General features: G+C 33.1%; 1 protein-coding gene across 1 annotated transcript in view; it reads right to left on the reverse strand.

Annotated features, from left to right (window-relative positions):
• LOC134244189 (uncharacterized) overlaps positions 1–16,977 on the reverse strand; it is a 30,190-nt gene extending 13,213 nt beyond the window's left edge. Inside the window, exons 1-9 of the mRNA XM_062726459.1 lie at positions 16,886–16,977; positions 7,636–8,294; positions 7,241–7,348; positions 5,498–5,652; positions 4,661–4,718; positions 4,404–4,462; positions 3,276–3,488; positions 2,802–2,870; positions 208–305 (exon numbers count right to left, since the gene is read on the reverse strand). Of these exons, the coding sequence (XP_062582443.1) occupies positions 208–305; positions 2,802–2,870; positions 3,276–3,488; positions 4,404–4,462; positions 4,661–4,718; positions 5,498–5,652; positions 7,241–7,348; positions 7,636–8,284 (1,409 nt within the window). The 5' untranslated portion in view covers positions 8,285–8,294; positions 16,886–16,977. The remainder of the gene's footprint in view (positions 1–207; positions 306–2,801; positions 2,871–3,275; positions 3,489–4,403; positions 4,463–4,660; positions 4,719–5,497; positions 5,653–7,240; positions 7,349–7,635; positions 8,295–16,885) is intronic.
• Between the last annotated feature and the right edge of the window lie 44 nt (positions 16,978–17,021).

The raw sequence follows: 17,021 nt of genomic DNA on the forward strand, positions 1-17,021 counted from the left end.
AGCCCATTGTCCTAAATGGAGGGCAAATGACTGAATGAGTATATTAATTGGTTGAGTATAAAGTCCTTTGTCCCACAGAGTTGCATGTGAGTATATTAATTGGCCACAATCTAGCATATTTTGGCCAAGAGAATTGACAAGTATATTTGTACACTAAATTAGAAATGTCATTATGTAGGTGGTATCTTGGAGTACAGGCGTCCTTACATGCTGAGTTCATCCAGAATGATGCGAGAAGCAATGGCAGCAGCAAACGCCAGAATCACTCCCAGGATGGCATTGTATGATACACTAATGTTGAATACCTACAGGAGAAATTAAGTTAATTAACACTTATTTTAACAAGATAAATTCATTTACATTCCTAATCTGTTGATTATTTCAGAATCCTGATATCACCATCATTACGCCATATGGGTTTTTATCCACCCTCCTCCTGTAAACCTAGTTATGACCCCTTTCGAAGAAGGGAGGGCATATTGCTTTGCTGCTGTCTGTTGTTCTGTCTGTCAGTCCACCATTAGTTTCTGTTCATTTTCTCTGCAGAGTTTGCACATATTGAAATGAAATTTAGTATACATGCAGACTTATCATAAGAATATCTAGGTCAAGCTCTGTTTTAAGGAATCACTGTCTAGTTAGGAGGGTATGTCAGGGCATCAACAATAGTGGGAAACATGGGATAATTTGCATAACGGGCGAAGCCCGTTATGCTTAAATTATCCCATGTTTCCCACTATTTTTGATGTCCCTGACATACCCTCCTAACTAGACAGTGATTCCTTATATTTCCATTTCATTGTGAAATAAAATTGTAGATTTAGACTTTAAACATAGGTAATCAGAGATTACAGAGCTCACTTCAACGAATGTTGTCTTTAAGTAAGGCAAAGTCACACAATTAACCAACAAAAAGTATACATTCCAAAAATTAAAATATTTTTAAAAGCAATTTTGATCTGATACTTTGAAATAGACCTACATAGAAAATTTAAACTACTTCTTCTTCATGAAAATGTAATGAAAATCCAGCATCTGAAGCAAATTTGAGAGTCTTCATCTCTTGATGCAGCATTTGTGCAAGTTTGGTTTACACAATGTTATATAAGCCTTATAGTTTTTGGTAATAGACCTGCAACCATAACTTTTACCTTGTCTATTATCTGAAAAATGTATGTCCAATTCAGCATCCGAAGCAAGTCCATTAGTGTGCATCCTTAGATGTATCATCCATGCAAGTTTGCTCATTATAGGGCTCATAGTTTATTGGAAATGAAACATGCATCAAAACTAACATTTTCACTCATCCACAAAAAGTAGGTCAGATTCAGCATCAGAAGCAAGCCTGGAAGTATGCATCTTAGATGTATCATCTATGCAAGATTGGTCATTAAAGAACTCATAGTTCCTTGGAAATGAAACCTGCACCAAAAACTTTTAACTATTCACTCAACCGGAAAATGTAGGTCAGATTCAGCATCTGAAGCAAGCCTGGTAGTGTGCATCCTTAGATGTATCATCCATGCAAGTTTGGTCAACATAGGGCTTATAGTTACTTTGAAATGAAACCTACACCAAAAACTTTAACCTGTTCACTCAACTGGAAAATGTAGGTCAGATTCAGCATCCGAAGCAAGCCCGGTAGTATGCATCCTTAGATGTATCATCCATGCAAGTTTGGTCAACATAGGGCTTAAAGTTACTTGCAAATGAAACCTGCACCAAAAACATTAACCTGTTCGCTCAACTGGAAAATGTAGGTCAGATTCAGCATCCGAAGCAAGCCCGGTAGTATGCATCCTTAGATGTATCATCCATGCAAGTTTGGTCAACATAGGACTTATAGTTACTTTGAAATGAAACCTACACCAAAAACTTTAACCTGTTCACTCAACTGGAAAATGTAGGTCAGATTCAGCATCCGAAGCAAGCCCGGTAGTATGCATCCTTAGATGTATCATCCATGCAAGTTTGGTCAACATAGGGCTTATAGTTACTTGGAACCCACACCAAAAACTGCACCAAAAATGTTAACCTGCTCCAAAAACATTAACCTGGTCATTCCTTTGCTGAAATTGCAGCATCTGAAACTTTGTCTGGTACAATAAAACACACTAAAACCATCTTCCATGCATGTCTAATCAGTATAGGACACAGAAGTAATTAAAAAGAAAACTGCTCCAAAAAACTTAACATTAACCTGGGACGCCGACGCCGAGGGTATCACATAAGCTCCCCCCAACTTCGTTGAGGTGAGCTAAAAATGTAGATAAACAGATTTAAATCACATGATGACTTCCATGCCAATTTCAATAGTCCTCGCCAACCGACGTCAAACACAAAGGCAGCCGCACGAGATTTACATGCATATTTGGCCTCCTCAACGTCAGACACAGAGACAGATGTGCACGAGAATTGCATGCGTATTAGGCCTTCTTAGCTCCCGACCTATCAACCTGCCTAATTTACATTCCGGCAGAATTATCAAGAAATAAACTACCCCTAACTTTCAAAGAGTTATCACAGAGAAAAAAAATTAGAAATGGAAATATTTGGGTATCATGGACCATTTTGGACAGAGTTATGCCCTTTGGACTTAGAAAAACTCCAATTATTTTGGGCTTTACACATTAGGGGTATGAATTTTATGGCCCCAGTCTACAAACTTTTTTGATAACCCTTTGTATAAGTTTTAAAAATAATATATTAAAGTGACACTGCGTGGCATGAGTTGAATACACTTGTACAATAAAATTCAGTTATAAGGAAGTTAAATCACATAAACTAATACATGCTCTTACCTTCATCTGTAGGGGTTGTTGTGCAAGGAAAGCCTGGGTCTTTAATCTATCTTTTGTTGGATAAATACACTGTAAAAAATATACGCATAAGGGGTGATTTTTTAAAAATAGATTTGTCTTAATGGGAAATAGATGTAGTACGTCATAGAAAAACACACTCAAATAATCATTCATTTCAATTATCTGAAAAATTATGTTGAAACAAAGTTGCTAACCTACCTTTATTTACTTGAAAAATATTATCAACTTTTAATTAGTGAAGAAGTACTTTTTTTCAGCGTAGTATTAATTTACACTACGTACGTGGTCACAAAATTTGTACAATCGAACTTATTGCAAATATAGTGCATATAAAGAGGGTCTTAAGATACCCGTATAATTTTCTACCAGTGGATTGAAAAGAATTAGAGATTTCGCGGAATTATGAGCCCGTGGAAAAAAGTATGTCTACCGTATATTCATTGAAAATCATACTTGGATCATCCTTTCTCCTTCAAAGTTGGCCTCTGCAAAGGCAGATGTGGTGATAAAGAGTAGAGCCATTGGGATCAGAAACTGAGAGATTTCGAGGACAGTGGCGTGATGGCTGATCCAGTATATAATGTAATCACCACACCACAGAATGACGTAGGCAATCCAGCTGGCCATCCATCTTTGTAGGCAGGTGGACGTCAGCCGCATACGACTCTGGGAAAGGTAAATGTGAATATTGAATAAAGGAAAAATAAACAAATAAACTGGTTATCAATTTTTTTTTCATAATTATCTGTGCATGCCTTTCAAGTTTTGTTGAACTTTAAACTACTTATTCGTGTAGTAGAGGACATGTACAAAAATGACATTAATCTGTATTAATTTTTTTTTATTTCAAAGGAATTTCCTTTGTAAAGTTGGAAAGGCAAATTTGATTAAATCATTTGATATGTGTAAAAAAAAAGGTAGTTTACTTTAAGAGTACAAATGTATAATAAAATTTTTATAAAATCTTCCAAATTTAGATACATGTACATGTACATGTAGTTGTTAAAGCTTTCAATAGATTATTTGAATTTTGATTTATTGATAAAATGAAACTTTACTTCTTAAAGGTTCATCGATACTCTGATAAGAGAGATAACTCTTTAAAATGACATAAACATCTCTTATTTGCAAACTTGAAGTGTCTCCTTTTCCCAATTTTGCCCTGCAAGCTATACTATAACTTATAAAATACATTATTAAGGTTCAAGCAACATTTTATATGAGTGAGCAAAGGGTCAAGATCAAGTTCTGATACTCACTGATAACCTCTAGTATTAGTAAAGAATCAGGTCTGGAATGAGCATATTTACTGAAGAGCTCTGGAGGATCTGTACCAGACAGTGTACTGATACTTAATGATTAAGCTCCAGTAGCAGTGAAGAATCTGCTTTGAACATTTTGATTGCTGATACCGTTATTTACTGATAACCTGCTGATACTTACTATAACCTCCAGTGATAGTGAAGATTCTGGTCTGGACTGAGTACTGATGCTTACTGATAACCTACTAACCTATAGTTATAATGTAGAATCTGGTCTGGACTGAGCACTGATACTTACTGATAACCTACTGATACTTACTGATAACCTCCAGTAGTAGTGGAGAATCTGGTCTGGACTGAGTACTGACTTTAAGGAGGCTGGCGGGTCAAAAATTTAATCTTAAATTAACCACCAGATTTAAATTATTTTTTAAGATATGGTATATTTAGCTGTCAACTATCATTTGGCAATGAAAACATTCATATATTTTAGTTTTAAAATTTTATCATTTTGTATATCTTTATATGGAGCTCTCCTTTTAAAGGAGACTGAAATAGTCTAAAAATGGCTGCCACCCCCTAGCCTCGTTAAGGAGAATTTAGAGGGTATGTCTTCACTTTCTTCAAATACTTCCTGTAAGACGAATGAAACATAAATTGTGATACATCATTTGTATGTTTTAAACAATTATCATTTTAATGTGATTGCCATTTACAAAAGAAAAAACAAGCCAAATACAAGTATTTTGGTGGGGGGTGGGGGGGGGGCTTGGGAGGGAAGGGGGTTTCTTAATTTAAGAGCTTTAGTGCTTGTGAAAAGAAGATAAGTTTGTGAAATACTATGCACCTGTTGGCAATGGCAAGTTCAAAAAAAGCTATTTTTAGCATATAAGTCACAGTCAACGTCATAAGGTCATTGACCTTCATGTCATTTGAAAGAACCTAATTAGTGGAGTATGCATATCAAATATGAAGTCTCTATCTCCTTTGGTTCAAATGTTATTGCGAAAGTTCGAAAAAGCCATTTTTAGCATATTGGTCACAGTCAATGTACATGGTCATTGACCTTGATGTCATTTGCAAGAGCTTAATTAGTGGAGGAAGCATACCAAATGAGAAGTCTCTATCTCTCGTGGTTCAAAAGTTATGATGATGGTTAAAGATGGCAACAGACAGACATACAGGACAAAAAGAATATGTGGCCCTGAGCTATCGATCTGGGCGTGTAAAAAGGTGAAATCCTATGATGCATCAGACACATAGTATAGATTGGAAATAAGTAAAACTTTGATATGATGTCTATGAGCAATGACACAAACATGATGACGCATGTATTGTGAAATGCAAATTCATCAACACAAACATGATATTGTGAAATTCAAATTCATGGAACCCCTAATCCAATATGATTACCTTGTCCTCATCATTTATTGATGCGGAGATTTCCACTGTGCTGGTGGACTGGCTAGAAACAATGTCCTCAGGATTATCATTTCCTTCTAAGGTCTGGGCTCGGTTTCCTTTTGCGGATATGTTGTCATCCCAAATAAAAAAATCAGCCCCCTCCTCTGAAAAAATACCATAAATTCTTTTATTTAGGTACATGTATAATGGTACTTTTTTAAAAAGTATAAAACAATGTTTGATGGTTTGTACAACATTTTCAATAAGAGTATATTTTTTCTAAGTAATGTTAAAGCTTATACAATGTTTGATAACATGAGGATTTTTGTACAAATTTAACCTTTTTATTTATTTTTTTCATGTACAGTGATATTTACTAGCTGTCATCAAAGTTTAAGTTAATTGTGGATTGCAAAGACATTTATCGACTATCAGAAATCTGTTAAGGAATATTTGTCTTATTAATGAAATCAAACAAACCGACCAAGAAACGTTAAAACATTTAAAAGGAGAGGGAAAAATAAGACAATTAAGAAACTTCAAGAAAGACCACATTTCAGCTCAATTATACACACAAATTCTTCTCTCTTTAATAGGGCTGATTCATAGCAAAAATATTAGACATAGAAATAGAAATTATATTAAATCTAATGTAATTATCATGCAGAGATAGATCATTTGTTAAATATTCAATCACAGAGATCATAAAAAAATATTTTTGGTTTATATTTGGGTAACTTACATACACTCTTAGATGATGGATTCTTAAAATATGATGACTGAAAAGTACCAATGGTGTATACCATAAAGTTTATACTGTTAACTAGCAGAAGTAAATTTTCATTTTGAACAGTGCAATGATAATACAACACATACTGTACTATGATAATATGATTGTCTTATGACTCTATGTATTCAGGAGACATTTTTTACCATAAAAAAAAGTCCCTGGAAAAAATATTGGATATACATTTGTGTAGGAACTTTTAGACATGTACATAGACAAACATTTGAGTAGGTGCAATTGAACTTTTACGCAAGTATCTTGGACATGGGTACTAAACAAGTTTTACTGTACCAATCTTATCATACAGTGTATTTATATAATGATATTTGTGATATCAGTGTATGATACCTGTGTTCAGTGTGTTGGATATATAGAGAATAATACATACCCTTTTCCATATCACATACTGTATCAGCCCGAGACACCAATATCAGCCAGAGGGCCCCAAGCCCGAGGGCTGATATTGGTCGAGGGCTGATACAGGATGTGATGTGGAAAACGGTATGTTTTATTATATTTATTACATACTTAGTAATAAAATACAGAACACATTGAGTAGAGAAGAAAATAAGTAAGTATAATCTTGCACAGACTTCTTACAATGTACACGGTCTTTTATCTCATATGGTTTTGGTTTGTTTCTACATGTACTTCTATTTCAAATGTCCCCGATCCGTAATTTGAAAATAATCAATTAATAATTGTCAATTAGATTTTCCTTACATTCAAAAAGTAAAAATTAAGAGAATTATGTAACCCCCAAAATATGTATCTGATCACAAGTACTGTTTTTTTAGGTTTTATTTATTAAGGGTGTGATATTGATCCGTTTCAGCCAAATCCAAATCGGCCCCACAAATCCATATCATCCCTGCAGGGCTGATACAACTATTGTGACGTCAGCCATATCGCATATGCAAAAAACCTGTATTTATTACTAAGTATGAAATAAAACTGTAAAATACCTGATGCCACATGACTTAGATGACACATGTGTACAGGTTCCTGTTTCTGGAACTTCCGCATGTAATGTCGAGCATCTTCCTCTAGAAGCAACATAAACTTCCTGAGACCTACAAATCACAATAAATAAACATTAAAGGTTTCTCAAGTTGAAATGACCACATAATTTAATGTTATTTCATGTAGTTGTACATTTAGGGCTTAGACTGTTGACTAAAATATTTACCAAATTAAAATACATTGATATTACATGTAAGTATAATTATACTACTGCATTTCATTTTCTGGCTTTATGCTCAAGTATTTAAAAGATACATGTCCAATTAAAAATATATATATATATATCTTTTAATTAGTTTTTTGGTCTGTTTTATTTAATTATTTAAAGTCTGAATACCCATTGTATGAGTTCTGCAAACAGACAACAAGACACAACACACCAGAAGGTTCCAGATCAGAGACATAGTGCTGAAGGCCACGTGGGAGGCAAACATGATATGGCAGATTGAATTATGTAGAAAGATCTTGTCACAGTTGTTAGGTCCAAAGATGTGGAAGTCTGAGTAACAGTTTAGCACGATCATTGCCACGCTGAGAAAAGTCACCAATCCAATAGCACTGACCTTGAAAAATGTACGAGAATGAATGCGAACACTTTCAGAGAAATTGCGATTTGAGAAAAGTCTTCCTGCAAGTTTCTGAGAATACAGTCCAAGACATATCCACCCAAAGCCAAGCATGATGTTAGATAAGCCTATGGTTAAGGTGGTTTGAGAATAGCTGCTCCTGATGTCATACACAGTATGTACCATGCCTGTGACTGAGAATACCGTAGCAAGGAATAGAGTAACAGCGTGAAGGAACACAGATAAACATGGCACCCTCCTCCTGCCTTTCAATTTGATTCCTAAAATCTGGACTAGAGCTTTCCAAGCCCATTCTGGAAGTTGACGAGAATTTGGAACTTTCTTTTCTTCTCCCGAGTTTAGATGCCTAGAAAATCCTACTTGCTGAGAACTACGCATCCTCTCATAATTTGTAGACATTGTTCAATGGCTGCAAAAAAAAAATTGTTTTTACATGTTAAACTTCAGTCATGTGATGACTTTGAGACTATTAGTCATTCAGAAAGAATGACAGTGCACTAATTTAGTATGTCATTTGGAACCTTTTCAGCTACCCATTTTAATCTTTACATTTCAATATACAGTCATTCCCGTATAATTCATACAATTACCAAGTCCATAGTATTGAAAAACGAATTTAAGAGCAATGATATAATTTTGTGTTTGATTGATAAAGTAAACATCCTTTGTTGATAAAATGAAATTTTACACGTAAATATTTCTTCGTTTTGTTTTTATGGCCATTCCAACTCAACACATGCAAGAACTCCGTAACGGAGGTTATAACTCTGTAAAAGCATCTGTAAAGTTTTATAAATCTTTGTTCATGTTTTAATTTTTATTGAACTTCGAAGCTTTATCAATATACAGCTAAATTATAACAGAAGAAATTCTGAACTGCAAACATAAAAAATATTAACTAAATATGTGTAAATCCAGATAACAGAATTTTTGGACAATAAAATAAACACTATTTTCCAGTAGGAATATTGCCAAGCAATCAGAATATTACATTATTTGACCACTTGATTTGAAAAATGAAAGGATATATCTTTAGAATGAAAGACCTTTTCTGATTATAAATTGACCACTTTTAAAAGAAAAGGTGATATACAAATTGCTCCAAAATTGTAACGGAGGTTACACAAACTCATTTTGGAGATTAAGAGATAAAAATACTTTGTAAAACGTGTAAAACACACTTTGAAAATAATGTATTTACACAATTAAGAGTAAAACTAAACTGTTTCCCCCTCTATTTTAAAGCAATTTACCAAAAAGTGTGTTTCGTTACGGAGGTTATTATGAATATTTATAAAAAAGAGTAAAACGAATTTTAGACTTCCTATCAGCTTTACAAACTTATGTCGCTCAGCATTACTAAGGGTCAATCAACTTACTCAAATATTTATTAATATGTTACTGTCTTTTTTAACTGCAAATGTGAAAGTGAAGATTTCAACTTCTATAACCTCCGTTACAAAATTCGTTTCGAAGAATCGGTGTGAATGCGTTTACCTAATGGTGAATTTAAATAAGAATAATTGGAAAACATACTTTATTTGTAAAGAAAGGATAAAAATATTTGTTTTAACGTTTTTTAGGCAAATACATTTATTTAAAAAAAAATCCCAAATAATTTTAACCTCCGTTACGAAATACCTTACTGAACCCTGTAATGATGAAGTGATTTATTGAATCATTGTGAAGTAACTGTCACCATGGTCACACATAAGCATAATTTTTTAAGAAAACTTATTCAATATATCAGAATATGTGAAAAATTCACTAAAAGACACGAAAATTCACTTTTTGCAGAAAAACCCAACCTCCGTTACATCGCTGGTTTTACGTATAAAAGAGCATAATTTCACTGTATACCGCTGATAGTTCACATAAGAGTGACCTTTTTATGCCCATACGCATTACGGAATATTAGACATTTACAAAACGAAAAAGAAACACTATAATTATTATTTGTAATATTCAAAAACATCTAAGTTAAGGCCATTTTTACCACAATATTTTCAAATATACCTTTATTTTTTGCTTTAAATTCATTATGATTCTTATATTCCATTTTGTTGTCAACTTAAAGAGTAAACTTCCAGCATTATCTGGTAGATTTAAACACCTGAAATATTGCACACGTCAGATTTTGTTGATTTACTGTTACGGAGGTTAGAGGTTACGGAGGTTAGAACCATCAATAATATCTTTATTTCTGAATTGTTGTGTAACTTTCCTTACATTTGTTTTTTGTTTACTAGACATACCCATTAGTGTCAATCAACTGCCTTGAAATAGTACTTCACATAGCCTCTGTTTCTTCACAATCGCTGTCACGTAGGTTAGGTTCTTATATGCGACATTATAAAAAATCCGTATTTTTACAAATTTTGAACACGGATTTATTAATTTGCTTAAAAAAGGATTCTGTGCTAAAGTTTTAATATATATTAGACACAAAAACACAGATTTAGCTCTACTAACGATATATTGTATTATCTTAAAAACTATTCAAACACTGTTATGGTAGGTTAGGTGAAACTTGGCGACAGCGATGATCAAGGTCTGTTTAAAAAATTGTTATTCATTTACCAATGAAAGTTTCATTTATATGATTTTGACATGTTTCTTCATTAATTAAAACAATTTTTGTTTGTTTAAAACAAAATGCGACCAGGTTATGCACATTTAACCAGCAAGGTATACGATGGCGACATCGCCTTTTATACGATTCCGGACTTCCCTTTGTGTAAATACTAGTGTTGGCAACGAGTACCCGATTAACCGGTTAACCGTCGAACGATGCGAGTATCGGTTAGTAAAACTGCTATTCGGTTACTCGGATAAAAATAAATTTTTCAAAGTAAAAACGTATAAAATAGTTTTTAAGTTATTTGTAAATGTATATATCGACACATTTCCCCAATTTGATTACCGTTAGGCTTGCTTTAGTGGTTCACAAATAGGATCGATTTGTTTTGATTAGTTTAATTGAAGACTTTAATTGCCAGGGGTTACACGTTTTGAAGACCCGAGTTATAATTACCTCATTTAGACCTGTGTTAGTTAGAGGGATATACTTTAACAAGATGCCGCCACAAACATCTAAAGCTTGGAAATATTGTTAAAGAACGCCTGACTCAAAATCTGTCAGATGCAAATTATTGTGAATCAAAGTTGTCGTATACGGGTGAAACTACAGATATTCAAGATCACCTTAGATTGAAACATATTTCGGAAATGATAAACATGCACGGCTATATCATTATCGCTCGACGATTCTTAGCCATTCCCGCTAGTTCAGTACGATCAGAACGCATTTTCCTTATGACAGAAAATGTTATATCACCAAGTTGCAAAATCGTTTGTCCTCATGTGTTGATAAAGTTATTTTCTCAAACTTAAACAGACTGCCCGTTTCAAGTGAAATTTAAAATCAAAATTCTTCGAAGGTTTCTTTGAGTTTGTTTTCATATAACGTTCATATACGTTACATTCGTGGTATATTTCTACTAATAAGTAAAAGAATGAGATTAATAATAAACACGGAAACTATTTAAAAAAAACATCCGAGTAACCGGGTACTCGATCGGAAGATTAAGCGAGTAACCGGTTACTAAAAATCGTCCGATTTGCCAACACTAGTAAATACTCGGAGAAAAAATATCAAAAAATATAACAGCTAATATTATTTTGTGTGGCAAAATATGTTAACATAAAGGGTCAAGGAATAATTTGAATATCAGTAACCATAGCTTTGAAATGTATTGAAATGTATTGGCGACATAGCGTTTTTTCATTTGTATGAATTATACGGGAATGACTGTATATCACTAAATTAATCTATGATTATATATTGTGCAAACATATATGTTAAAATATTTATGCCTTAAAATTTTTGTCATACATTTTCTATAATTACAGATAATGCCATTGAAAAGAACATGTGTAAGCCTTAAATTCCAGAAATTTGAACAGGACCACTATTGAATTTAAGGTATCCGAAAATAGGCGGAGACATTTAAATCGCATGGATGTGGAATGTAAACAATATAGCACATATGATTTTTTCTCATCAGATGCTACACTACGAATTCAAATGGTAAAGAGAGAGATTGACAATGTGTAGTTTCATGGTGCAGAAGTAATAAATGATCCTAAAGTTTAGGGATGGGGTAGATGTATCGCCCTGCAGACCTTGATACTGAGGCGACATGAGCCTATATTTACTAATCTCACTACCAATACCAGAATTCTTTCAAAACACTCTTAACAAAAAATACACAGTAAAAAAAGAGAATTTAATCTTCGAACCTTATTAAAATTTGCGCAAAAATATTGCATAGTTTGAAGTTGGAAGTACGATAGATATTGTCCGAATAGAAACTTCAAATGACAAACACAATGAAATGTTCAACAGCTGTTCATTGAAAGCACTGGAGTATCGAACCATGGAATGTCATGTAAGTAAAGTGATTATAATATCAATAGTTGACACTTGGGGACCTGTTAATCTAGTGGTTAACTTTATGGTAGTTTAGAGACTTTTTTCAAAAAATTAGATATGAGCCACAACTTGGCCAGCAACATTGTCCTTTGGCTATAAATAAATTTAAATTAAAATACACATTCTGTGCATATGAGACCAATGGCCAAGTTGCGACTTGATGTAAACAAATCAATGAAAACTGGTATGCATATGAATAACAATAGAAATGTGACAAAACTGTTAGACCCCTTCTCAAAAGCTAGTGTCACTCAGCATTATTTGGTACTTTCATGTAATATAATATGCCAAACCTGCTCTTAAGAAATTGTTTAATACCTATAAAACAAAAATTTCATGAAATTCGGGATTTTCTTTTGCGCAAAACACTGGGACCCAACTCTCATAGCTTAAGCGTCATGTCCGGCACAATCTCTTGATTAAGCTATATAGCTTGATTTAGCTATATAGCTTTATTAAGCTATTCAGAATAGCTAAATGTATTTTCGTTATAACACTTCATTTCTTAAAAGAAACACACTTTATATAAAAAATGTCGAATTATTAAAAATATCAATTATTTTAAAAGAAAGAAATTGAGAAGGATTCTGTCTGCAACAAAAAATGCTTTATTTCACTTTTCAATTCATGAGCTAATCATGAAAAAAAAAACGGCCTCGGTTTACAAAGTCGAAGGAAAACCCATACAGGTAATACACTCAGGTAACATCCTGTGTATATGTACTCAACAAAAAAAGAAACGCATGTTCAGATTAAACATGATAATTTAAGTTTTCAGTTTACTCCTTATTTTTTTATTATTGATTTTAGAGGGTTTTGATGAAAATCAAACATGTCCTTGTGTTGCTGTGTTGGTGTTAATTAATATATTTGTTTTATTGATTTAAATGTATACTCTGGCAATTTAAAGCTTTATTCTGAATTTTAGATGTAATGTCAAACGTTTCATAGTGTTTTGAGTCTTGGCTAATTAGGAAAGATAACTCTTGAAAGTGGACTTTTTATACCAAATATTTTTTAAATTGGATTTTTCATTTGCTTTAAACTTTCTTCATTCAATTTGACACATGTAATTCATTAAAATACATTCCTTATCTCTTCAGAACACATTTTTTAAATGTTTTATGGGATTAAAAAGATAATGACATTAATTGTTTTCTAGGAGAAAATTATTTTTTCTAATAAAATTATTATTAGGTATTATGAGGTATTTTCACTGTGTGTACTTGTCTTAAGAAGATGCCCATCATTTGATACTGAAAGTTCTGAAATTCTGTGAATAATAAACCTGAAATAAAACATTTCACTAAAATAAAACAAAAACTAAAAAAATTCTATAAAAATATTATGATATCAATACCCCCATCTGGATATTTGACATCTACATTATAAGTGGTGCTGTATTGAAATCTAAAATAAACTGTGGATGTAATGAGCCACCTTAAACATGATAATTTAAGTTTTCAGTTTACTCCTTATTTTTTTATTATTGATTTTAGAGGGTTTTGATGAAAATCAAACATGTCCTGTGTTGCGAGTAGAATTTATATTTACTGTATACAGGGAAATATTCGCCCCCGTTTTATTTTCGCCCCTTTCGCCCTTACATCGTTTGGGCGAATTTAAAAAGGGGCGAATTTAAAATATACAATATATTTTCTTAAACAAAACTGTGACTGGACGAATTTAAAACGGGGCAAAATTGGTTGCCAGTGTGAAAGGGCGAAAATAAAACGGGGCAAAAATAACCCTGTATACAGTATGTCATTGTCGACGCCTCCAAATTCTAGGGGCATAGCGTTTAAAACATCCATATGTCCTTTGCGACGTCTAAGCGCAACTGGATTTCCAATGTATGGATGTCGTGCACAAATACCAGCTCCTCTCAGTCTCTTGCGAATAATTTATGCACTTTTATGCTGATTTTTTCATCCAGCAATTGTAGCAGCATTTTTACAGTAGTTCTGAATCGCGTGAGGTGCTGAAAAAAGGGGGGGTCTGACGGTCCTGCCTGGGTTTGGTTACCTGCGGATAGCCAATTCTTGGTCTTCCGACTTTAGTTTAAGGCTGCAAAGCCCATTGATGTGTTCCAAATGCAGTTGCAACTTCCTGTTGCGTAGCTCCATTTAGTATCATCATTCAGCCTGGTTGTGTTCATCTTTGTTTCAACGTGGCATTGCAGCATCAACACTGCAATCAAATCTTAAATATGGGTTTAATAGGAGTGATAATAGTTTTTCTAAATCCAAAATATCAACAGAAAAAGACATCCGATTTAGAAGAAATCATGAAAAACAATACTTTCAGAAACATGTTTAATCAGGGGAGATAATTCAACACTTGGGTTTTAAAACCTCATGTTGTCCTTTAAATAGGTCAGGTATCCAATGATATAAAATATAGTTGTTCCATGTACATCTAAAAAAATTCTTTTACGAGTAAAACAATATGCGTTTCTTTTTTTGTTGAGTATAGGTAGTATACACAAGCCAGCGTCGTTCCCTCGGGGCTTCTCAGCCGCTTCGATTAAGCTCCACCCCACACCAAACTTACCTGAGGAAAACCGTACGGTTAAAAACCTCGGCCTTTAAGCTATTTTATTAGACTTTTTTCTCAATAGTGTTATTTTTTCAACAAGTGCAAAAAGTCGCACCTTGGTGCAGTGGAAATATTAAACTTGGAAGTCTTCCGAATACAACGCATGTGAAAATCACTCACCAAATTGCGTCTCCTTGAGAGACTTTGTACTCAAAGTTTTAAAAGTTTTGGGGCTATTGATGAGTGACCACACAGTTATTTCTTGAATGAAATTATATAAGAGGTCATTTATGACCAACAGGATAATTGATTGGTAAGAGCTCAGCACATTAAGAAGCAATCATACTTACCCACGCCTCATCGCAAACACAGTTAATCAAACAATGGAAATTCATGCTTTGTTTAAAAGTACTCAACAGTAGCAATGGGTTTACAGTCACTTCGTACACAAACCGAGTCGTACACAAACCAACTCGTATACAAAAAGTCAACTCGTACACAAAAAAAAGTCAACTCGTACACAAACCAGAAGTCAACTCTTACACGACTCATACATAGGTTTTCCTTTGTGGTTTAAGGTAATATTTGCCACAGTTTCCAAATAATTGAGAAGTCAACTCGTACACAAATGTGTTTTGAGTTAACTAAATTAAGATTGTCGAATTCATTCTTAATTCTTAGATTAATTCATAAATAAATGTAATTATCTTAAATAATTCTTATATTGTCAATTTAAATATTTTGTTTGTTAAATATGTAGTTGAAAAACTTAATTCAAATGGATTTTTAATTGTCAACAAAATTGTTATACGTAGATTTTATATTTTTAAAAAGTTTTCTGTTATGCAAGTAATGCATGTTAATGTAGAATAAAATATCTATAGCATCCTAATTTATTATGCTAAATAGATATATAGTGTAGATAGTAAATGCGATCTAAATGCAATCTAAATACATGGTAAGAATTTAATGGTATACTGTATAACACATTTTTCCTACACATATCTAAACTTATTTAAATAAAAAAAAGTTTTAGAAACTTACCGTCTTGATACAGGAAAGACAAATCTCTCTAACCATGGTGAAGTATAAGGAATGAAGAAACTTGGAGACGTTTTCGATACATATAGTATCTCATAATTAAAGGATACTGAATTATGGGCATCTCGTAATTAGCGTTTGTCGCAGATTCAAGAAACCACCGTGCGTGTGTTGGTTTAACAATACTTCTTTGATGTCTTTGATGTTCCTATCAGGGAAGTTGTATTATTTAAATATTTAGGGGGAAAACTTAAAGAAAAGTAACACTTCGCGTTATCAAACATTATTTGTATAAAATTAAATCATAACGATTGTATTATAAATCTTGTGTACGAGTTGACTTCTGGTTTTTGTGTACGAGTTGACTCTTTGTATATGAGTTGGTTTGTGTACGACTCGGTTTGTGTACGAAGTGACTGGACACCTAGCAATGTTATAACTTTCTATGATTTAGGTTGTATTTTTGATAGCCCATAGTACATAAATTATATAAATAGTCAAATACTTGTGACTTTTTGTTTATTTCTTGCAAAAAACGTTTTTGTGAAAAACTGCACATAAATAGCTTTATCAAGCTATTTTGAATAACTTAAAAAAGCTAAATAGCTTTTCAAAGCTATATAGCTTAATCAAGAGATTGTGCTGGACCTGAGCATGTTAAGTGCACTCATTCTTTGTCATGCCATATTAAAATTACACTGAATGTTTCTCTTGAAAAGCTCAAATGGGCTATGCCTGCTGCTCAATCCATTTATGTGCTAGTACACAATAAAATTTGTTCAAATCAAATCATAGTTTTTGCAATACTGTTTTCAGTATTTTGAAATTCATTTCTTATAGCTTTTTCAAAATTTGTTTATGGGGGAGGGGCATTTAGAGAAAATTCGAACTTAGTCGTACTTTTCTACTTTGTCTAACTTCGTTACCTGGCGATGTAACTTATCTGCACCAAAAACTAGTTCTGTAATTTGTCTAACAACTTTTCAGAAGTATTGAGAAGATAAACACATGATAAATCGTCTCTCAAACATTTTTGGCTTGCGATCTCGAGATTCAAAATCA

The sequence above is a fragment of the Saccostrea cucullata genome, unplaced genomic scaffold, assembly GCF_032062105.1.
Source record: "Saccostrea cucullata isolate Sc308-1 unplaced genomic scaffold, CSIRO_AGI_Scuc_v1 ctg512, whole genome shotgun sequence".
In the NCBI taxonomy this organism is placed as follows: domain Eukaryota; kingdom Metazoa; phylum Mollusca; class Bivalvia; order Ostreida; family Ostreidae; genus Saccostrea; species Saccostrea cuccullata.